This window comes from Dipodomys spectabilis, unplaced genomic scaffold (genome assembly GCF_019054845.1).
Source record: "Dipodomys spectabilis isolate Male_0828 unplaced genomic scaffold, ASM1905484v1 ptg000772l, whole genome shotgun sequence".
Taxonomy (NCBI): Eukaryota; Metazoa; Chordata; class Mammalia; order Rodentia; family Heteromyidae; genus Dipodomys; species Dipodomys spectabilis.
In genome coordinates this window covers 197,227-219,498 of record NW_024871449.1, presented here as the reverse complement: position 1 = coordinate 219,498, position 22,272 = coordinate 197,227, and the positions used below count along the sequence as shown (strand labels likewise).

The following is a 22,272-nucleotide window of genomic DNA, read 5'->3' as shown; positions in this document are numbered from 1 at the left end:
GGCCTGGGAGCTGTCCCTCAGCTCTTCAGCTCAAGGTTAGTGCTCTACCACTTGAGCCACAGCGCCACTTCCGGCTTTTTTTCTTTTTGCTTATGTGGTGCTGAGGAATCAAACCCAGAGGCTCGTGCATGCAAGGCAAGCGCTTTACCACTGAGCCACCTTCTCAGCCCCGAGGGTGGGATTTTCATCTCTGCACCAACACCTCAATTTCCTAAAGCCTCTGGGGTGCAGGCTGGGAAGCAGCATGAGACACTCCCAGGCCTGGGTTCCTGTCTAGGTCCTGGCATGCTGCTCAGCTTGCTGGTCTCTGGCAGGCGCAAGGTGGCACCAAATGCCAACACCCAGAATGCCAACCATCCACAAGGTCAGGGGCTGTCATTAACTGCTCTTCATCCTTCAAAAAGCCAACTTCATTGCCCCCAAGGGCCACGGAGGCTGGGTCCAGCTCTGCTCAGATGTGGTAAGAGAACTCTGCCGCAAGGAGCAGGGGTGGCTGCCAGAACCCATGCACGCCTCTCTGCCTGCAGTCCTGGCAAGGGGATTTGCTCTAGTGGGAATGGTCCGGAGAAGCTGAGGACCGACTCCACCCATGACCCCTCCCATAGCTCACTCGGGAGGAACTGTGCTGCAGTCCCCATTCAAGGGAGGGCTCTGAAAGGCCTCAGGAGGTTCCCTAACTAGCCAGCGCCATGCATGGGCAAACCCACAGCCTCTTTGGTATATATAACACTGAAAAATCAAGCCATGAATCTAGAAATAAGTACTATTTCTCAGCTGGTTCTCTTCTATATATATATATATATATATATATATATATATACACATACACACACATACACTGTATACATATAGCGTACGTGTGCGTATATATATATATACACATATGTACACACACACACTTTAGGTATCTGCTCAGTTAAACAAATGCAAGTCCATTCTGTGCAGTTCTTAGACTATATAACTTCCTTCTCCCACCGCTCTCCTCTCCTATATACATTGAGGATGTCTGACTGTCTCAAGTCCTCTTAACACCCCTGAGAGGTAGGTGGTACCGACCCCATTCTGCAGGTGGGGAAGTCTAAGCATAGAAGGGTCAAGGGGCGTGGTCAGGCTGAGCAGAGCTCAGCACATGCCAACACCACTGTCACCATCACACTCATTTGTGTGTGAGTGTGAATGATCTCAGGAGACCAAGCCCCTGTCCAGTCTAGAACTGCACAGGGATTTCATGACGAAAGCTTGCATGTTTGACATAAAAAGCCAAATTCTTCCTACAAACTTGCAGAAAAAAATGCCGCCCCAGCCTTGGCTGGGCTAGCTCCTCTACCCAGTTGACTGGCCTGAATTTACAGTCCTGTGTGGTGTGGCAGAGAAGACAGCTTAGGACAGAATTGGTAGGGTGGGACCCAAGAACGGAAAGCAGTGCATGGTAGGTTTACACTAAAGCTCAGAACTACGAGCTATGGTAAGAGGAAAATAAAAACCCCAAATAAATGGAGGGCAGCATTTCTCAATACATAGCAATGCCTTGCCTGGGAAAGACTTCAGTAAGCACTTCTTCTATTACAGGAGTGGGGGAAGTCAGACCCCAGGAGAGCCAAAAGGCCTTTGATCCCCCCACCCCATGCCTGGGGTGCCAAAGTCACACAAAAACGACATGACCAACGGGACCCAGGGTCTGTGCTTACTGACTACCTAATAAAACCTGGAGATGGAAATAACAAGTGGGACCCTTTGAGCCTAGGCTGCTTATGAGAAGTAGATGCGTAAGTAGGATTAAATGTGGGAAGAGCCAAGGTGTCACAGAAGAAGGGTCTTTAGCATTGTATAGATGTTCATGCATTCAAGGGTGCGGTAGAGGTTAAAGCTGTGCTGCTGTGTTTTCTGTTCAGTGAAAGGATTCGGTGCATTTTCAGTGCTGATAGGTGGCCACATCACGGCCCTTCCTGGGCAGAGCTCGGCAGCGAGCAGCACCTATCTCTCGGGTTGGGTCACAGGGTCACACTCCAGCCTCGGGGGCACTGGGAGTGACCTGGGCTCTCACCAGGCCTCTGCAAGGGCACTGATGAATATTGCTGTGATTTGTGCCTTGTTCATTGACAATCTGTGTCCTACCTTGATTCAGCACAAGAATTAATTGCTCCAAGGGTCCTTTGGTCCTAAGGCCTTCTGACCATTTGGTCTTGGGTGACATTCCAGAAGAGTAGTTATTGACATATAAAATTATTAAGAAAATTCATTCTATAGTGGCCAACTGGAAGCTGTTTTGTCTAGGGCTGTGGGGGGTCCGAGGCCCTTAGTCCAGCCAGGCCCCAGCACATCATAGCCCCACCTTGACCCCCTTTATGAAAGGCAGGCCCGTGGGCACCCTCTTCTTATACTCCAGGTACTCCTCCCCAAAGAAGTGAATGAGTGAGATCTCCTCTTCTTCCGTCCGGTCTCGGAAGAAGCGCCACACTGTCAGGGCATAGACGACACCACAGATGGGATTGCACAGCATCACCTGGCAGAGACATGCCAAGAGGATCAAGGTCAGAGTGACCCACACCCGAGCACCAGTTTCTGTACCCCACAGGATTTCAGGGCACTCAGGACTCTGTGGGTTTGTGGGAGTCAGGCCAGCACTGACCCTCACACGTTAGCTGTAACAAGGAAGGAGCAACCTCTTGAACTCCAACCTTTAGGTCAGGATGCCAGATGCCCCCACCTGCACTCAGGTGTGAATTCTCCAATGTAGGGGCTCATTCCGGTGTCCCCCTGCCTCCATACACTTACATTATACTCTTTTTTTCAGTTGTGGGGTTTGAACTCTGGACCTGGGTGCTGTCCCTCAGCTCTTCAGCTCAAGGCTAGCGCTCTACCACTTGAGCCATAGCACCACTTCCGGTTTTTTGGTTGTTAATTGGAGATAAGTCTCACAGACTTTCCTGGCTGGGCTGACTTTAAACTACAATCCTCAGATCTCAGCCACTTGAATAGCTAGGATTAAAGTCATGAGCTACCAGAACCTGGTTTATACTGTACTCTTATACACTTACGCTTGTAAGGGTGGCCCCAACCCTGCCCAGAGCCCTCCTACAAGTATACACACACACATATCTTCCAGCAGATAATGGCCCAGAAAGCTCCAAGCCTGAAAACCAAGCAAAACTGGGCCAAGGTGGCTTCCTCCATTTTCCTCATCCTGCAAAATCCTCCCACAAGCTCAGGCCAGTTCATCTGCCTCGGCCTCCTTTCCACATTATTCATTTTTTTTTGGGGGGGGGGGGGTCAGGTCGTGGGGCCTGAACTCTGGGCCTGGGCACTGTCCCTCAGCTTGTCAGCTCAAGGTTAGTGCTCTACCACTTGAGCCACAGCGCCACTTCTGGCTTTTTTTCCTTTTGCTTATGGGGTACTGAGGAATCGAACCCAGGGCCTCATGCATGCAAGGCAAGCGCTCTACCACTGAGCCACCTTCCCAGCCCCTATTCTTCATTTTTTCAGGTTTTCCCCACAGACCCATAGCCAAACAGTCTCCTGAGGCCCAAAGGATTTCCAGCAACCTAGAAGCCACTCCTGACCCTTTGGTGCCAACTAACCCATCCATGACCCTATGGTACTAACTAACCCACCCGTGACTCTATGGCGCCAATTAACCCACCTGTTACCCTATGGAGCCAACTAACCCACCCCTGACCCTATGGTACTAACTAACCCACCTGTTACCCTATGGAGCCAACTAACCCACCCATGACCCTATGGAGCCAACTAACCCACCCATGACCCTATGGAGCCAACTAACCCACCCGTGACCCTATGGAGCCAACTAACCCACCCGTGACCCTATGGAGCCAACTAACCCACCCCTGACCCTATGGTACTAACTAACCCACCTGTTACCCTATGGAGCCAACTAACCCACCCGTGACCCTATGGTGCCAACTAACCACCAGTGACCCTATGGTGCCAACTAACCACCAGTGACCCTATGTGCCAACTAACCCACCCATGACCTTATGTGCCAACTAACCCACCTGTGACCCTAATGAACCAACTAACCCACCCATGACCCTATGTGCCAACTAACCCATCCGTGACACTATGGTGTCAACTAACTTACCCGTGACCCTAAGGAACCAACTAACCCACCTGTCCAGTGGTGGTGACAACCTGGCACCCTATGGACATGATCTTCCTCAAGCAGGGCCTTTTACCCAAAAAAACCCTGCACACCCCAAATTCCCACCACTTCTCTCCACTGTGTGCAGCTTCATTTTGTCTTTCTTTTGGTACTGGGAACACAGAGCCTTACAAGTGCTAGGTAAGCACTCTATCTGTTGAGCCCTCCCCATCCCATCCCGGCCCTCCCACTGCTAAATGCTCTGGGCATCTCAGCACCATGCCAAGCCGCTGGTGACCATGAAGCCATTCACCTAATAGCAAATCTTTGAAATTAGCTGCTACCTCACACAGTCATCTCCTCTTCCATGTGACAGGGAAAAGATGACAAGCAGGAGCAGCCTGGCTGGCAAGTCAGGACCTGTACTATTATCCTGGTGGATGTGTATAGCCTTTTGGCATCCATGATGGCAGCATTCCTGACCGCAGGCTGCAACCCACTACAGTGAAGGTGAAATCAATCTACGGCATCATGAACAGCATTTTAAGTAAGACAGAAAATATCGTTTTATAAAAAGGAAGGGTAAGAACTGGTCCAGGGAGCCAGGCACCAGTGGCTCATGCTTGTAATACTAGCTACTCAGGAGGAGATCTGAGGACTGCAGTTTAAAGCCAGACCAGGTAGGAAAAAGACCATGAGACCCTTATCTCCAATCATAGAAAAAGTGGGAAGTGGTGCTGTGGCTCAAGTGGCAGAGTGCTGGCCTTGAGCACAAGAGACTAAGGGGCAGCGTCCAGGCCCAGAGTTTAAGCCCCAAGACTGGCACAAAAAAAAAAAAAAAAAAAGAATTGTTCCAAGGAAGACATATTCCGCTGACACAAACACATATGTGGTGAAGTACAATGTGAAAAATATCTATGGCCTAAAAGAACGAAAATCACCATGGCCCTACCCACTTAGGTACACAGGGAGCAAGTGTTTAAAGCAAATTATTATTATTATTATTTTGCCAATCCTTTGGCTTTGAACACAGGGCCTGGGCACTGTTCCTGAGCTTTTCAGTTCAAGGCTAGCACTCTACCACTTGAGCCATAGCACCACTTCTGGGTTTTTCTGTTTATGTGGTACTGAAGAATCGAACCCAGGGCTTCATGCATGCTAGGCAAACACTCTATTATTTTATTCGACTATAATCATCTGTTATTAGAAAATGTGACTGCAAATGTGGGAGTGATATGTACACTTCAAAAATATTAACACTCAACTAACATTAGATATCAAGAGTCCCCGGGAAGCCAGGTGCCAGTGGCTCACGCCTATAATCCTAGCTACTCAGGAGGTTGAGACCTGAGGATCGTGGTTCAAAGCCAGCCCAGGCAGGAAAGTCTATGAGACTATAAACTACCAGAAAACTGGAAATGGAGCTATAGTTCAAGTGGTAGAGTACTAGTTAAGCAGAAAAGCCCAGGGACAACACCCAGGTCCTGAGCTCAAGCCCCTCGACCAACAAAAAATAAAACAAAAGAGTAAATGAAGCCTGTGTCATACCTGAGTTCCAATACTCCAGTAAAACCACCCCACATAGGAAGGGTGCCGGAACCAAGCGTATACCCCGCTTGTCACCAGAGTGTGGGTGTCTGACTTTTCATTTTGCACCACGTGGTTGAAGTTGGAGCCCGCAGTGAACATGGCAGCCTTCCTCAGGCACTCTCCAAAGATGACCATCAGCAGCCCCGTGGCGCTGAGCCAGGTGATCTGCTTCAGTTCTGTAGAGAGACATCAGGGATAGGCAGTGAGGACACCGGACTGCCCATCGCCCTCCTTCATCGTTCAACCTATTTCCCCAAAGACAGAAAGATCAGAAAACAGGCCCAGGGCAATTAGTATTTGTCATCACGTTAAAAGAAAACAAGACCCACCCCCATCTAAGTCGCTATTCATCCATTTGCTTTATTATTTACTGGTTTTTGACAGTACTAGGGCTTGAACGCAGAGCCTCCAGCTTGCTAGGCAGTATGCAGGCACTTTACCGCACTCGACCCACGGCTCCAGGCCTGCTTCTTTGCTGATTATTTTAGAGATGGAGTCAGGTAAACCTCTGCCCAGGCTGGCATAGATAGGATTACAGGAATGATGCAGGCTCCCAGCATCACCCTTTTACTGTAACACACCAACAGGCCAATTACAGTGTGCTCCTTCTAGGCTGGTGGCTCTGGAGCGCTCACTCACTCACATCCTTCTATTAGGAATAAGGATGGCTGGGAGAAGCACAGCCTGAATCTTGGGAAGCACACACACATTTCTTCACTGGCAACAGAAAGTACTTCAGTCTCAGAGGGGCCTCCAGATGCTGAGGTGCTGGCTAATAAAACCTTCCTCCTCCCACAAAAGATGGACTGACCCAAACTTCATCTGATTGCAACGTGAAAACCATCAGATTTGTGTGTTGTGTTATGCAAGGTTGAAAGCAAAAGGTCAACCTGTCCTGGATTCAAGTTCTAGAAGTGGAATTCTCCAGCGAGTGAGAGAATGAACGCAAGCGGAGCCTGTTCCTTATAAATAGCTTAGTGAGGACAGAGGGCTGGGGAGAATGGCTCAGGGGAGATTAGACCTGAAAGGTGAACCAATGTCAATGTTCTCAGCCCATGGCAAGGCGCTCTTCTCCCTTCCCCTGGGGAGGGGAGGGCAGACTCACCTGGCCAAAAGATATTTTCAAGTGTGAACTCTATCCAAGAAGAAAGAGCAGCCACTGTGTACTCCAGACTGTGATTGAGGAGAAATGAGTCCAAAGACAGACTTTTGGGATTGTTGACAGCTGTCACTAAGTACTCAGAATAGTGGAATAAGGACAGCGAGCACACATACCTGTTTAAAAAAACAAAGAGAGGAGGCTGGGAAGGTGGCTCAGTGGTAGAGCGCTTGCACTGCATGCATGAGGCCCTGGGTTCGATTCCTCAGCACCACATAAGCAGAAAAAGCCAGAAGGGTGCTGTGGCTCAAGTGGTAGAGCGCTAGAATTGAGCTGAAAAATTGAGGGCCAGCGTCCAGGCCCAGAGCTCAGGCCCCATGACTGACCAAAAACAAACAAAAAGCTACAACAAAGAGGTAAACTGGGCAAGAGAACTAAATTAGCCATAATAAAAATACAGATTTGAGTCTCAACTGTCCCTAAAAGTATGGTGAGGCCACTGGCAGCTGTGTGGACAGGAGACAGCAACGTGTAGCCTTCTCCCTGTGGTTTGCAGGAAGTGGGTTTTTTAATGGAGTTATGATTTTGAATGCTGTTGATCAGGAGGCTTGAACTCAGGGCCTAGGGTTTGTCCCTGAGCTTTTTTGCTTAAGGCTAGCATTCTACCACTTTTACCTGCAGCTTCATTTCCAGTTTTTGGGTGATTAATTTAGAGGTAAGAGCCTTTCTTGCCTGGGCTGACTTCACACTGAGATCCTTGTATCTCAGCCTCATGAGACGCTAGGATTACAGGTCTGAGGCACCAGTGCCCAGCTCCTTTTTTTTTTGTCAGTTGTGGGGCTTGAACTCTGGGGCTGGGTGCTGTCCCTCAACTCTTCAGCTCAAGGTGAGCCCTCTACCACTTGAGCCACAGTGCCACTTCCAGTTTTCTGGTGGTTAATTGCAGATAAGAGTGTTACAGACTTCCTGCCAGGCTGGTTTTGAACAGCAATCCTCAGATCTCAGTCACCTGAGTAGCTAGGATTACAGGTGTGAGTCACTGGCGCCTGGTTCCTTTTGTCTTTTTTAATACAGTGTGTGTGTGTGTGTGTGTGTGTGTGTGTGTGTGTGTGTGTGTGTGTGTGTGTGTGTGTGTGTGTGTGTGTGTGTGTGTGTGTGTGTGTGTACAGGTGCTTTGGTACTAGGACTTGAACTTGGGGTCTGTGCATTTTCCCTTCACGTTTTCACTCAAGGTGGTACCCTGTCACTTGAACTACACCTCCACTTCCAGCTTTTTGCTCGTTAACTGGAGATAAGAGTCTCTCAGAATTTTCTAACCTGGCTGGCTTCAAACCTCAATCCTCAGATCTCAGCCTACTGAGTAGCTAGAATCCTCAAGGCATGAGCCACCAGTACCTGGCAGCAACACACATATTTTTAAAAGAAAGAGGTAGCTATCAACGTAAAGTAATATGTATGTTAGAAAATTCAAGAGACTAACATAATTCTAGTACAGAAGGATTAGATGGCTCAACGACAATAGGAGATAAAGCTTTTTAGCTTGAAGCCCTGGTCACAGCCAGGTCAGAGACCCGAAGGCTTGAAGGACAGAAGCCCTAAGGCAGGGAAAGGTCCCACGCTGCCTGTGGGGGTGCAGACTTGAAAGACTTAGGATGAGCAACCAAAGCCTTGCTGCCTCCCACCACTCCCATCACCTGCACCCCCTTCTGGGAAGGGCAAGTGGCCTCACTCAGTGCTGTCACCTTTGGAGAGGGTGCCGGGAGACCTGCTTCTGTCTCCAGGACAATAAAGTAACTGGCACAAGCAAAACAAGACATGCACTGTGGGAATGGGAATCAAGGGCAGGCATGCATCCCCCAGTGACTTTCTGTCTGTAGCATAGCTCAGACACCAGGAGGAGGAATGCCACTGACCACCCTCTAACTGCCCCCACCCTGCGCCCCCTCCCAAAACACAGCAGTCCCCAAGTATTTCTTACCAGCCAAAATGATTCCAGGAAGATTGGCTAAAACTGAGCAGTACTCCACAGCCAAACACAAAGCCAAGGAAGCAGGCTCGGATGGCTATCTGAAACAGATCAGAATTGACACCCAGTCACCAGCTGTTCCAAACCACCCTCTGGTTGACCCTTGTGAGCCCTCCTGGGATGGAAGGTCACTGGCAAGCAGAGGACACAGTCCACTTGCTCAGAGGTTCAAAAGGCTCTGTGGCTTTGGGCAAGTTAATTAACTCCTCTGGATCTTGGCGTATCCATTTACATCAGGGGGAAAAACAGGACTCGCCTCTTAGGACAGCGGTGATGGCTACCTAAGTACCTGAGGAAAACTGCAAACAGAAATGGTGAACGCCATCATCTCTGCTGTAGTTTCAGAGGGGAGGAGAACTCCTCAAACGTTGTTTCTCGGCCGCTGGGATGAGGACCGGGGGACTGGGGGGGGGGGGCTCCCGGCGGGGGTGGGCTGGGACTGCAGGTAAGACTCCACACCTTACATTACATAAAAGAACCGTGGCCTCGCTCACTCCCGCCCCACGCACATCAGATGCCACAGCTGCTGGGAAGCAGGAGCTGCAATTTAACACCCACGGCCGGGAGCGGCGGGTCCGTGCGGTGCCCTGAACTCGTGGCCGAGGAGCACGCCCAGGGGAGGCAGCGCCGGACCGAGGGGAAAGGGGGGGTGGGGGCCGCGCCGCCCCGAGCGAGCTCGGACCGCCGCCGCCGGGGCGGACGCCAGCCGCTTCCCCACCCGGCCAACTCCGACCTGCCCGCTGGCCTCCGCCCGGCCAGTCCTAGACTGACCCGGGCTCGGTCCCCGCCGGCCGGCCCCCGGCCCTGGTCTCGGCCGGACCCTCAGTCCCCGACGGCCGCGTCCTCGGCCCCGCTCTCCGCCTCACCCCGGCCCCGGCCCCGCTCTCCGCCTGATCCTGGCCCCTCTCTCCGCCTCACCCCGGCCCCGGCCCCGCTCTCCGTCCGCCCCGGCCCCGCTCTCCGTCCGCCCCGGCCCCGCTCTCCGTCCGCCCCGGCCCCGCTCTCCATCCGCCCCGGCCCCGGCCCCGCTCTCCATCCGCCCCGGCCCCGGCCCCGCTCTCCGTCCGCCCCGGCCCCGCTCTCCGTCCGCCCCGGCCCCGCTCTCCGCCCGACCCCGGCCCCGCTCTCCGCCCGACCCCGGCCCCGCTCTCCGTCCGCCCCGGCCCCGCTCTCCGCCCGACCCCGGCCCCGCTCTCCGTCCGCCCCGGCCCCGCTCTCCGTCCGATCCCGACCCCGACCCCGGCCCCGCTCTCCGTCCGACCCCGGCCCCGCTCTCCGTCCGCCCCGGCCCCGCTCTCTGTCCGCCCCGGCCCCGCTCTCCGCCTCACCCCGGCCCCGCTCTCCGCCTCACCCCGGCCCCGCTCTCCGCCTCACCCCGGCCCCGCTCTCCGTCCGCCCCGGCCCCGCTCTCCGTCCGCCCCGGCCCCGCTCTCCGTCCGCCCCGGCCCCGCTCTCCGTCCGATCCCGACCCCGGCCCCGGCCCCGCTCTCTGTCCGCCCCGGCCCCGCTCTCCGCCTCACCCCGGCCCCGCTCTCCGCCTCACCCCGGCCCCGCTCTCCGCCTCACCCCGGCCCCGCTCTCCGCCTCACCCCGGCCCCGCTCTCCGCCTCACCCCGGCCCCGCTCTCCGTCCGCCCCGGCCCCGCTCTCCGTCCGCCCCGGCCCCGCTCTCCGTCCGCCCCGGCTCCGCTCTCCGTCCGCCCCGGCCCCGCTCTCCGTCCGCCCCGGCCCCGCTCTCCGTCCGATCCCGACCCCGGCCCCGGCCCCGCTCTCCGTCCGCCCCGGCCCCGCTCTCCGCCCGACCCCGGCCCCGCTCTCCGTCCGCCCCGGCCCGGGCCGCACCTGGTAGCGCGGCGGCCGGTAGAGCAGCAGCAGGAGCGCGTTGAGCCCCGCCACGTAGAGCGCCAGCCCGGTGCGGCCCTGCAGGCCGGCACGTGTGAGCAGCGGCAGCGCGAGCACCGAGGCGCCCAGAAGGAAAGTAGCGAGGCTGAGGCGCGCCTCGGAGCCCGGCGGAGCCCGTGCCGCGCAGCCCGCCATGGCGCCGGGCGGCTGCCGAGCCGGCTACAGCCGACGAGCCGGACGGCAGCGCCTACCGTAGTCCGGGAAACACGCTGGCCGCGCCTGCGCACTGCGCCGCCGACGCCAGCCCAGGAAGGGCAGCCGCCCGGAGCGGCGTGTGGTCGGCGAGTTCTCGCGAGAACTTCGCCCCGTGCGGCGGCCGGCCGAGTTGGGTGGGAACGCCCCTGGCCCCGCCCGCGGTCCCCGGGCGCGGCCTGGTCCCGCTGGGCGGCGGCCCACCCGGCGGGGAAGTTGCTTTGCCCTGGGCCTGAAGTTAGCCCCAAACGGATCAGGATTCCCGGAAACAACGTGGGGTGGGAGAGGACCCCGCCGGGCGCGGGCGGGCGCGGGCGGGGCTCCCCGCCCTCCCTCCGCTGGAGCTGCACCCGGGAGCCACCCCGGCCCTCCGGCGTCTGCTAACCCTAACCCTAACTGTGACCGACCAGTCTCGGACTTCCCTGCCCGAGCCGATTTGGAGCCTGACTCTCGGACCTCGGCCTCCCGAGGAGCCCCCCAGGCCGGGCTGGATGTGATATACCGAAAGCGATGCGGGACAGCATCTGTGAGGCCCGCCCGGGAAGGCGGGGGGCGGCCCCGCACCTTCCGCTCACCCTGGACCCCATCTTCAAGGTGTTTGCTGCAGTCAGGAATTCCAGGGGAGGGGGGAGTCTGCCCCCACTTCCGGGGGGCACCCTAGCTTTCCTCCTTTCTTTATGGGATTCCTCTAGTCCAACTTGTTGGGGACATCGGATGTGCTATTGATTCTCTTACCCTGCTGTGCCATAGGACATCAGAACTCATTCCTCCAATCAGAATGGAACTGGCCTCGCTCCCTGTTCTTCACCTTTTTTTTTTTTTGTCCGTCATGAGGCCTGAACTCTGGGGCCTGGGTGCTGTTCTTCAGCTCTTCAGCTCGAGGCTAGCGCTCTACCACTTGAGCCACAGCACCACTTCCAGCCTTTTCTGATTATGTGGTGCTGAGGAATCGAACCCAGGGCCTCATGCATGCATGGCAAGCGCCCTACCACTGAGCCACCTTCCCAGCCCAGCTCTTCACTTTTTAAAGGCTTAGCACCCCCACCTCACCCTCACTCCCACCCCCCCTGCCCCTCCTGCCCCGCCCCCCCCCTCACCCCGGTCCCCAGCTCAGTGAGCAGCCATGGAGGGAATAGAAAAGTCTGCAGATGGCTAAAATAAACTCTGTAAGGGTGTATGGACAGAAGCAAAGGAGGCTGGGGAGAAAGGAGTACCCAGCAGGCCTGGGATGGGAGGCTGCAGGGGAAAGACTGTGGACCTCCTGCCTCCTGGAAATGAGAGCATGACTGAGGAAGGAAGGAGAGGCGAGGAGGCACAAGCCCCAGAGAGCTTGGAGCCTGGAGTAGTTAGTCAGCACTGACGCCAGCCCTACATCTGAGCCTCCTTTGCTCCTGCAGGTCCTGGCAGGAGCCCTGGTGGCTGTGCTTGAGGATGGAGATCCCGAGGTGGCAATCCAGGCTCGGGTCCTAATTCTTTAGCCCCAAGCTTCCTAACATGCGGCTCCAGTCTTCACTGTCATGGGTTGGTATTTATTCTGTGGAGCTCAGCACCATGGTTGAGGTGATGCTTAAGGCGACTTGATAATTCAGGCGAATGGGATTGGAAAGGTAGCTGGTATTTCAAAAACCAAAGTTGGGCTCTGGCTCTACGGAAAGCTTTGGCCTAACATGTAAGGTGAGTTCCATCCCCAGCACAGCAATAAACAAAAACAAACAAAGGAGGTTACTGTTAGTAGGGACCAAGTACAGGAGCTCCTACCAGACTAGGAACCTGGTCTCCGGTTCCCAAGCCACCTCAGGGCCACTAGAGGGTGCTCATTGCTTCTCTACTCCTGGGAGGGAGCTTGGGCCTTGGGTGGGGTAAAAGCACCCCCCCAGTTGGCGGGTGGAGGTGGGGGAGAGTGCCTTCTCAAGCTCGGGTCTTTTTTTGTTTGTTTGTTTGCCAGTCCTGGGGCTTGAACTCAGGGCCTGGATACTGTCCCTGAGCTTCTCTTGCTTGAGCTCAGGTCTTTGAATCTCCACAGTGGCCCTGCTTTAGCCCCAGGGACAGATCATTCCATTGCACCCCAGAGCAATGTGGAACCCAGGCTGCAGCGCCCAAACGCCATTCTCTGCCCACAACTTCCTCAGACACCATCTCAGGTGGGGCTGGACTCCAAGGAAGGGACGCTTCTCGAAGTTGCTGAGCTACACTGGAAAGGAAAGGAATCTGATCAAACAAACACACTGCCGGCCGGCTCTGAAGCCAACAAAAATGTAAGAAAGAGAAAAGCACTCAGCCCTGGGATGCCTGCCTCTCCTTGTAAATAAGCATGTGAATGTGTTTTGTTCTGGGAGCGCTCAGGCAGCACAAAGGGAGTCTTTCTCATGCAGTAGAGGGTCTCTTTGCAGCCCCCTTCCCCCTTCCTTCCAGCCATCCCCACCACAGGCTAAAACGGCTTTCCTCAACACAAATGTGTGTGTGTGTGTGTGTGTGTGTGTAAGGGAGGGATCTCTTTTTTTAGGCAGCCCTAAACACTATGGAGTTGAGATGCAATCAGGCTTCTGTTTCTTCAGCAGGGTTTGCTTTATTGAGCAAGAGAGCATGGGGAAGAGGGTGTTAGGAAAGATGAAGTGGACAAAGAGGAAGAAAGAAGAGCCCTCAGGAGACCAGATCAGATTTTATTCATCACTGAAGAGGGCACCAAGTACCACAGAGCAGAATTGGAGGTACAAGAAGCCCGGAACTCAAGGGACTCAGGGTTTCAGTCTATAGTCAAACAAGGAGGTCAGCTGTGGCAGTTGGCAAAAGGTCACCCAGAGCGATGATGCAATGACAGGTGAAGCTGCTGGAAGGCAGGGGAACTTCCAAGAATGGCCCTGGGGATGATCAAGTGGACCATGAAGGCAGCACTGGGTTAGAGAACAAAGCAGAGTCCCACGCGTGAGGATGTACAGAGCAGGCTGCAAGCAGATGCATGGAAGTGAACCATACACTTTAAAAAAGCTGCACACATTTCATCCGGGTCTGCATGCTCTGTATGTTCTGCAAGGAAGCAGGACAAATGTCGAGGAAGCTCCCCACTTCCTCCTCACAATGGAAGCCAGGTCTCCTCCAGGCCTCTATCAGTGCCGCGTGTCCAGTGTGGAGGCAGGGAGGGTGGAGGGGAGGGGGCGGGTACCAGTCCCGAGCATCTGTAGCTCTCCCCAGGAGACAGACTGGAGGAATGAAAGGCCCTTCTCTCCAGTCTGGAAATGGGTAAATGATGTGTAATTTATGAGCACATCAACCTAAAGTGCATAAGTCATATGTGCACAAAGAGGCCGGGTAAATATTTAAAGGTTAGAGACAGCTTGGGGGGGAGGGTGACACAAAAGGCTGGGACAATGCGGGTCTCTCTGAATTCACTCTCCTTGAGCCGGGCCATCCCGGTCAGTGTTGATACACTCACTGGAGTCCCGGTCTTTGTCTCCTGAAGAGCCCTTGGCTGCCAGGCTATTTGGAGTTCCAATGCAGAGAAAGAGAGTTAAACAATTGCAGCCTCTCCAACCCCATCTGGAGACAATTGGCTGAGTGACTTCAGGGCCTTTGCTGTGTCCCAATAGGTAATTACATTGAGCAATCACTTCATTCCACTTTGAAATACATCTGTAGAGGGGAAAGACACAGTTCTCTCACCGGTTATTGGTACTCATTATTAGGCCATGAGGGGCTCGGCAGTTATAAGTTTTGTTTTATTTATTTTATTTTTTGCTAGTCCAGGGTTTGAACACAAGGCCTGCTTCTTCTTCCTCCTCTTCCTCCTCCTCCTCCTCCTCCTCTTCTTCTTCTTTTTTCTTTATTTTTGTTTTTTGTCAGTTGTGGGGCTTGAACTCTAGGTTTGGGCGCTGTCCCTGCGCTCTTCAGCTCAAGGCCAGCATTCTACCACGAGAGTCACAGCGCCACTTCTGGTTTTCTGCTAGTTAATTGGAGATAAAGAGTCTCACGAACTTTCCTGCCCAGGATGTCATTGAACCATGATCCTCAGATCTCAGCCTCCTGAGTGGCTAGGATTTCAGGCCTGAGCCACCGGCGCCTGACTCCCCAAGCTTCTTTGCTCAAGGGTAGCACTCTTACTACTAGAGCTACAGCACCATTTATTTCCAGGTTTTTCTGTGTATGTGGTACTGAAGAATGGATCCCAGGGCTTCCGTGCATGCTGGCAAGCACTCTACCACTAAGCCACATTCCAAGCTGGAAACACTTTTGACTTAGAGTAAAAAAAAAAAAAGTGGTGCTATGGCTCAAATGGTAGAGTGCTAGCCTTGAGCAAAAGAAGCTTAGGGACAATGCCAATGCCTGAGTTCAAGCCCTAGGACTGGAGAGAGAGGGTAGGGGGGAGAAGCTCAAGAACCTTGCTGCAGAGGCTACCTCAGACTGCAGTCCTCAGATTTCAGGCTCCTGAATAGCAAAGATTGCTGCATGAGCCACCAGTGCCCTGACCCACCAGGGTGTCACTTGAGATGGAAGGTGGGATCTCTGGTAGGCTTGCAGACCTGACTCAATGTTTTGAGGGTGGATGCAAAGGTACCTGCTACATTTTTCCTTAAATGTCCTCGTGTGACAAAAGAAGGGGTCTCTCACAGAGAACTCTCCAAAAGTAGATACAGAAGGAACTTTTTCCTTACATGGGCAAAGGGGGCCCAGGAAACATTGGGAAACCAATGTTCCTCATGGACCTGTGCTCCTTTCCAGGTGCCTTGGGGACCCCAGGTGCTAAAGATGGAATCAGAGTTGGTGGCCCAGTTTCTAAGTTGGTCCAAGACCTTCCCAGCAGCTCTAGAGCATTCTGTTCTGCTTGCCCTCCTGCTAGAGGACAGGGTGAATGTCTGCCTCACTCCTCCATTCTGAACATGCTTCTCTGGCAGCTCCTCTTTGGAGTGGGGTCTGCCCAGGGGTGCAGGTTTGAACCCAGAAGTGGGACTTGCAAGTGTTATTGAGAGGAGAGCCCTAAGTCCTCAGGGTGGGTCTCTGGAAGAGGGCTCAGGGGACTTGCCTGGTATCTTTTCCATGATCTCACCCTAGGCAAAAGACCTGACTTTAACTTCTGCAGGAAGTTGGCTGGCCAGAGGGAGAAGACCAAATGAATGGGGGCCAGAGGGAAACAGAGAAAGCAAGCAGTCTTAGAACTCTAGTAAGGGCTGGGAAGGTGGCTCAGTGGTAGAGTGCTTGCCTTGCATGCATGAGGCCCTGGGTTCGATTCCTCAGTACCACATAAGCAGAAAAAACCAGAAGTGGCACTGTGGCTCATGTGGTAGGGCACTAGCCTTGAGCTGAAGAGCTGAGGGACAGAGTTCAGGCCAACAGAATTTACATGGAGGAGTGTGACACTGGGCTCATCCTAGCTACTCAGGAGGCTGAGATCTGAGAGTCCTGGCTGGAAGGCAGCCAGAGCAGGAAAGTCCCTAAGACAACACCGAAGAACTGGAGCTGTGGCTCAAGTGGTAAGAGTGCCAGCCTTGAGCAAAATAAGCTCAGGGACAGCGCCCAGGCCCTGAGTTCAAGCCCCAGGACTGGCAACACCAACACCAACACAGCAAGACTGTGCCGGTGATGAGAGGTTGGTTCTCCAGTAAGGGCCGGCCATCAGCACGGGTGGAAAGGCCCCAGGCAGCCGGCCGGGCGGAGTGGAGGTGCGGGGCGGCGCGCCTCGCGAAAATCCCGCCCCGGTCTCCCGCAGCCGAAGCTGGACATCGCGGATTAGCGCATTGTGCGGTCAATCTTCCACGGCCTTAGAAACACGAAGCCCCCGGGGCGCGGGGCTCCCGGGCACGCGGCCTGGGAGGCGCCGGTGCCGGCCGCGGGGGCCCCCGAGCGGCCGCCAGACCCGCGCGCAGGGCCTTTGCCTTGCTAATGTGCCCGGCTGGACGGCGGCTGGCGGGGCTGCCGGTGGGGGCGCGGGGCTGCGGGGCGGGGCCGCCGGAGCGGCGCGCGCCGGGCCGGGACAGATGTGCCGCCGCTGGAGGCCCGCGCGCGGCGGGGGGCCGGAGCTGGCCCGAGGGGGCGGGGCGGGGGCCGCTGCGCGCGGCCCGCACAATGCCCGTCACCCTCGGCTGCCCCCTTTGTGCCCGGCCGCCGAGCCCGGCCTCCCCGCGGCGCCTTTGTACCGCGCCGCCCCCGCCCGGGGCCCGGGGCCCGGGGCCCGGGGCCGGTCGCGCGGAGACGGCCTCCGCCCGCCGGGCCCTGGCGCTTCAAAGCTGCCCGGCGCGTGCCAGCGCCCGCCCTCGGGCCTCCGCGCCGTCCACGGCCCGCAGGTCTCACGTCCCGGGAGGGAGACGCCCCAAAACTGCCTGGAATGGGGAGGGCGGGCGCGACCCACCAGTATCCCATCGGCCAGCGCGGGGGGGGGGGGAGCCCTGGTTGCGGGGGGGGGGGGGGAACTAGTGAGCCAGTAATGTCCCCTCCTCCCGCACTGAGGCCCGCAGAAGCCAGGCTGATCCCTGGTCTCGGCCGGCTCAATTGTGCAACTTCCGTTCATAACCCCCCAAACTAGAGCCGCCAGAGCCCGCGGAAGAGCGAGATCCAGGCCTGGTCCCCCGAGGGCCGGGCGCCCCGTGCAGCCCAGCAACGGGCTTCATATTCCTGAGTAGCAAAAAGGGGGCCCGGGGCCGGGCCTCAAGGTGCAGGCCGACTTCTCCCCAGATGCCGGGCGGAGCTCCAGTGACCTCCCGGCAGGGGAGTGGGCCTCCATTTACCAGCCGAGGCCCGAGGTCCGGTGGTCCAGGCCTCCCCGCCCGCCTCTGGGCTGCAAGCGCCCACGTTGGGTGCTGAGCGGCCGCAGCCTTCCATCCGCGGCCCCAGCAGAGCGGTGAAGGAAGAGGCCCGCTGTGCCACGCGGGCGGGCTGCACGCTTTAATGGGACACGTGTCGCCGCGCGGCCCCGTGGGCCCTGCCGGTGCCGGGCTTTGAGCAGCCACAGGCAGAAAATCGCTACATTGTCCCAACATTAGGGCGACTAATTCGGCATTGCCATGCGGCTGGAGCGTGAAGCGAGCAGAAAGGCGTCAGTGGCCAGCGCGCCTTGCCTCCGTGTCTTCATCAGGCCCCAGGAGGCCATTAGCTCTGTCCCAGTCATCAAGGTGGTCTGGGGCCCAGGGGCCTCCCAACCCCAGAATACTGGGGGACCCGGGGTAGCCAGAGCTTGGGTAGTCTACCCAGTGGTGAAGCCCAGAACTTAGGACACCTGGGACCCACAGGGCACGGAGGGGACAAGCCTAGGAGGGGCCCCCAGACTTGGGAAGTGGTAGGAGAGATGAGAAACGAAAAGAAAGAGGAAAGAGTCACCCAGGGAAAGAAGGGGGGGGTATCCTGAAGGCCAAAAAGAGCCTGGGCTATTGGAAGGGGACCTTTCCCCTTGCTTCCTCTTTTGTCCCCTCCCCCTCCTGGGTTTCCCGAGTTCCAAGGGCCTCATTGACATGTAAACGAAGGGCCCCTATTAAAGCCGGCTGCCTCCTGCCCCCAGAGACATTGCAACATGGGCACCGAGCCCTCCACCCACGGCAGCTCCGGAGGCCCAGCCAGAAGTTTCCGGAAGGTATGGGGTCCTCAGGGGTTGGGGTGGGGCTCTTGCAGGCCCGTGGGGGTAGAGGGTAGGAAAAGCATAGGCAGGCCCAAGGCCCTCTCAAGGCGATTGGTCCACAGATCTCCAAGCCACTGATGGAGAAGAAGCGCCGAGCACGCATCAACGTGTCGCTGGGGCAGCTGAAGTCGCTGCTGGAGACGCACTACCCGCACCAGGTAAGGCCGGACCCCCTTCCCCCCTCGCTTCCTCCACTCCAGCCTGACCAGCTGAGAACCCTTTGTATGCAATGACAGATCCGGAAACGCAAACTGGAAAAGGCAGACATCCTGGAGTTGAGCGTCAAGTACATGAAAAGCCTTCAGAACTCGGTGCAAGGTAGAGGACTTGGAGGGATTGGAGCAGAAAGATGAGCAGAGCCATGATACGACAAAGCCAGATAAAGCAGATGGGGCCAGGCCTGCTGGTCCTCACCTACAATCCCAGCACTTGAGAGACTAACAGGAAGATTAAATGTGGGAGGCCAGCCTGGCTCAAACATTTTTAAGCTCGACACTGGTGGCTCGTGCCTATAATCCTAGTGACTCAGGAGACTGAGATGGAAGGATTGCTGTTCGAAGCCAGCCCAGGCAAGAAAATCTATGAAACTTTTTTTTTTTTTTTTGGTCGGTTGGGGGCTTGAACTCCATGCCTGGGCGCTGTTCCTCAGCTCTTCAGCTCAAGGTGAGCACTCTACCACTTGAGCCACAGCACCACTTCCAGGTTTTCTGGTGGTTCATTGGGGATAAGAGTCTCATGGACTTTCCTGGCTGGGCTGGCTTTGAACCATGATCCTCAGATCTCAGCCTTTCTGAGTAGCTAGGATGATAGTTGTGAGCTACCGGTCCCAGGCTCCATGAGACTCTTACCTCCAGTTAACTACCAGAAAATCAGAAGTGAAGCTGTGGTTGAAAGTGGTAGAAGCAGAGTTCAAGCCCATGATGGAAAAAAAAAGAAAGGCAGTGCTGAGATTTGAACTCAGGACCACACAGTTGCTAAGCAGGTCCTCTATCACTGAACTATACCACTCGTCCTTCTTGTTTTGGACTATTTTGAGATACAGGGCCACACCTGGGCCCCGACCCTCCTAGTCATGCTTCCCAAATAGCAGGCATGATAGGTGCGGGCCATTGGCCCAGCAATTGCTTCAGGGTCTGGCAAACCTCTTGCCCCTGGCTGGCCTCTGAATCCCAGCCTCCCCGAGCCATTAGGATTGATTACAGGCATGTGCCACCGCACCCAGCTTTTCACGAGTTTCTTTTTAGAGGAGGGATGGCTGGAGAGGGCGTCCAGCGGGGTGAGGAGGGGCTGCTGGCCAGCCTGGCCTGGGGTTGGAATTCCGGTGGGCAGAGGTCTGCATGCTGAGAGCGGGGAGGAAGGGGCCGTCGAATGGCTTCGCTCGTCTTCACACTTCTCCTACCCTTCATCTCTCTCCTCCACGTCTGTCCTGTCTGCTTCCCTCCCTCCAGGGCTCTGGCCGCTGCCCAGCGGAGCCGAGTACCCGTCGGGGTTCCGCGGCTGCCTGCCCGGCGGGAGCCCGCTCCCCCGGCGCGGCGGGGAGGGCAGCGGCGGCCTGCGCTGCCCCCTGGCGCCCGGGCGCGCGGGCGGCAGCACCACGGACAGCTCCGGCCCCGGCGCGGACGCGGCCTCGCCCGGCGGCGCCTCCCGTTTGGACGTCCCCGCGGCCTGGGCTCCGGCGCCGTCCGCCGGCGGCTCCTGGTCCCCGCCACCCCGGCTCCGCCTCCAGGCAGGTCTCCCTGGCTCCGGCACCAGCGCCCCAGCGCCCCGCAGCCGAGCCGGGAGCCCGGGGCCGGGGCCGCGCGTCTGGCGGCCCTGGTGACACCCAGGCAAGACCCGGAGCTCACGGGGCCCGGTGAGGTCCGGCCGCAGACGCGACGAGGGTGCGCGCCTGGCCGCCCGGGCCGCCCGTCCCCGAGCGCGGGTGGCCGGGTGGGCGCGGCCCGCCCCGGGCCAGAAACCGTACCCCCCAATCCGGCCAAGCCCTCCGTCCCCCGGGCAGCCCGTCCGCCCCGCCCCCGGCCGCGCCCCGGTGGGAAGGTCGCCGGCCCCGGGCAGCCCGCCCGCCCCGCCCCCGGCCGCGCCCCGGTGGGAAGGTCGCCGGCCGCCCTGGCACGGAGCGGACCCCTCGCGGCGAGGGGAGTCGCCGCCCCGCCCCGGCCCATTCAGCGCCCCGCGGGCGTCTCGTTCCCACCGGCACAAAGCGCGCCGGACCCCGCCCTGCCGGCAGGCCTCCCCGCCCCCACGGGACTCTCCGATACCCAGAGCCAGACCTTTCCAGAAGCCCCAGCTCCGGAGTCCGCTCCCGCCGCCGGCCCCGCCCAACGACGCCACGCCCCCAGGAAGTCACGCCCCGCCCCCGCGGAGTCCCAAATCGGTCCGTGGCGTGGTCTCCCCACTGCTGGGTGTGCAACCGTGAGCGCCGGTGGAAGTCGCACACCCTCGGCCCAGCCAAGACCCCTGGCCTGCATTGCGGGACTGGACGCAGCAGGTCCCGTGCTGACCCCTAGGGTCGGTCAGGGAGTCCTGGGAGCGCCCCGCACCTGCGGATGGGCTGGGCTCGGACTTGCGGGGAGACTCCAACCTCACCTTGGTTTCCTTTCCCCTCGGCTTCCAGCGCAGAGCAGCATGAGTAAGGGGTGAGACCACAGCACCTCTATCCAGTTTGTTATGCAGAATAAATGCAGAACGCACCTATGTCGTGAGTATGTACATACCAAGGAGGTTCTAGTTTTTTCCACGATGCCTGTTGTGTGCACCTTTTTCCTCTCCCCCTCCCTCCAAGCTTTCAGTACTGGGGCTTGAACTCAGGGCCTAGCCTTTAACTTTTTCGATCAAGCCTGGCAACTCTACCACTTGAGCCACAGCTCTGCTTCTGGCTTTTGGTGATTTTAGTTATAGAAAGTCTCATGGGAATTTGCTGCTCAGGCTGGCTTTGAACCTCTATCCTCTGATCTCAGCCTCCTGAGTAGCTAGGATGACAGGCGTGAGCCACCGGTCCCCGGCTGAGTGTGCCTCTGGAAACTACAAATGGCCCTTTACATAGGTGCATTTCCTGTGTGGGTTGTTTTTGCCCTGCTTAAAAGCTAAGCCGTCCTGGTCCAATCCCAGGGCAGGGTCATCAAGTTTCCACTGCCCAGCTCCCCCAGCACCAGAGGACAGTTTTCAGCCGCGCCTGAAGAAAACCTCTGCTGCCAGCAGGTGGCGACTTCACCCTTGCAGACCTTTTCAAAAGGGGGCCTCTGAATTCCATCAAGGGTCTGCCACACACCAGGCCTGAGGATGCCTGGCTCCAATCGGCCTGCCTTGCTTGCTCTTCTGAATCAAGCTCACAAGGACTGGCACACCCCGGCCATCCCTGGAACGAGTTATCTATCTACCCACTGCTTCACACTGTTGCTGCTACAAGTCTGTCTGGTTAGTTGGCACTCAAAACACAGGCACATTAGCCAGGTTCTAGAGAGGATGAGTAGCATTTGGGAGTAGCTGACCAGCTCTGCGGTTGGATTCCACCAACAGAGTTTCACGACCTAGGCTCAGAATACCAGATGCAAATCTTAAGGAAAATTTTATTGGGTCCTGTACAGAAGAGAAATGCCCAATTTTCAAAAAACTACAAACAGATCCCTAGTTCTGGGCTAGGTGGTGGTATGTAGACAGAGCTCCCTCCCCAGAACGTCCAGGGTCAAGCTCCTTATAAACACAGCAAACAGGCCTGGAGGTTGAACAAAATCCCCAAACCCCAGGATTGTCTGCTTGAGACCCTCCCTT

At 56.8% G+C, this 22,272-nt stretch overlaps 2 protein-coding genes across 2 annotated transcripts; one reads left to right on the top strand and one right to left on the bottom strand.

The window, feature by feature from the left end:
* Positions 1–2,218: 2,218 nt before the first annotated feature.
* On the bottom strand, positions 2,219–10,943 carry Icmt (isoprenylcysteine carboxyl methyltransferase). The gene is made up of 5 exons (XM_042672808.1): positions 10,656–10,943; positions 8,767–8,855; positions 6,795–6,964; positions 5,648–5,865; positions 2,219–2,503 (listed from the first exon to the last, which is right to left on the bottom strand). The coding sequence occupies exons 1-5, from the start codon at positions 10,848–10,850 to the stop codon at positions 2,321–2,323; spliced, it is 855 nt and encodes a 284-aa protein (XP_042528742.1). The 5' UTR covers positions 10,851–10,943; the 3' UTR covers positions 2,219–2,320.
* Positions 10,944–18,403: 7,460 nt separating this feature from the next.
* Hes3 (hes family bHLH transcription factor 3) lies at positions 18,404–20,323 on the top strand. Its single transcript, XM_042672809.1, has 4 exons — positions 18,404–18,459; positions 18,567–18,662; positions 18,741–18,822; positions 19,953–20,323. Exons 2-4 carry the CDS (start codon positions 18,582–18,584, stop codon positions 20,321–20,323), a joined length of 534 nt encoding a protein of 177 aa, XP_042528743.1. The 5' UTR covers positions 18,404–18,459; positions 18,567–18,581.
* Positions 20,324–22,272: the final 1,949 nt, after the last annotated feature.

What these genes read in the sequence shown, in the direction of transcription:
- Icmt (XM_042672808.1), bottom strand. Translation starts at nt 10,850, where the DNA reads ATGGCGGGCTGCGCGGCACGGGCTCCGCCGGGCTCCGAGGCGCGCCTC. An exon ending in ACCGGCCGCCGCGCTACCAG is followed by an intron (nt 8,856 to 10,655) that starts GTGCGGCCCGGG and finishes GATCTGTTTCAG; the next exon opens with ATAGCCATCCGAGCCTGCTT. An exon ending in ACTGGAGTATTGGAACTCAG is followed by an intron (nt 2,504 to 5,647) that starts GTATGACACAGG and finishes TGTCTCTGCCAG; the next exon opens with GTGATGCTGTGCAATCCCAT.
- Hes3 (XM_042672809.1), top strand. Translation starts at nt 18,582, where the DNA reads ATGGAGAAGAAGCGCCGAGCACGCATCAACGTGTCGCTGGGGCAGCTG. An exon ending in AGACGCACTACCCGCACCAG is followed by an intron (nt 18,663 to 18,740) that starts GTAAGGCCGGAC and finishes ATGCAATGACAG; the next exon opens with ATCCGGAAACGCAAACTGGA. An exon ending in CCTTCAGAACTCGGTGCAAG is followed by an intron (nt 18,823 to 19,952) that starts GTAGAGGACTTG and finishes CCCTCCCTCCAG; the next exon opens with GGCTCTGGCCGCTGCCCAGC.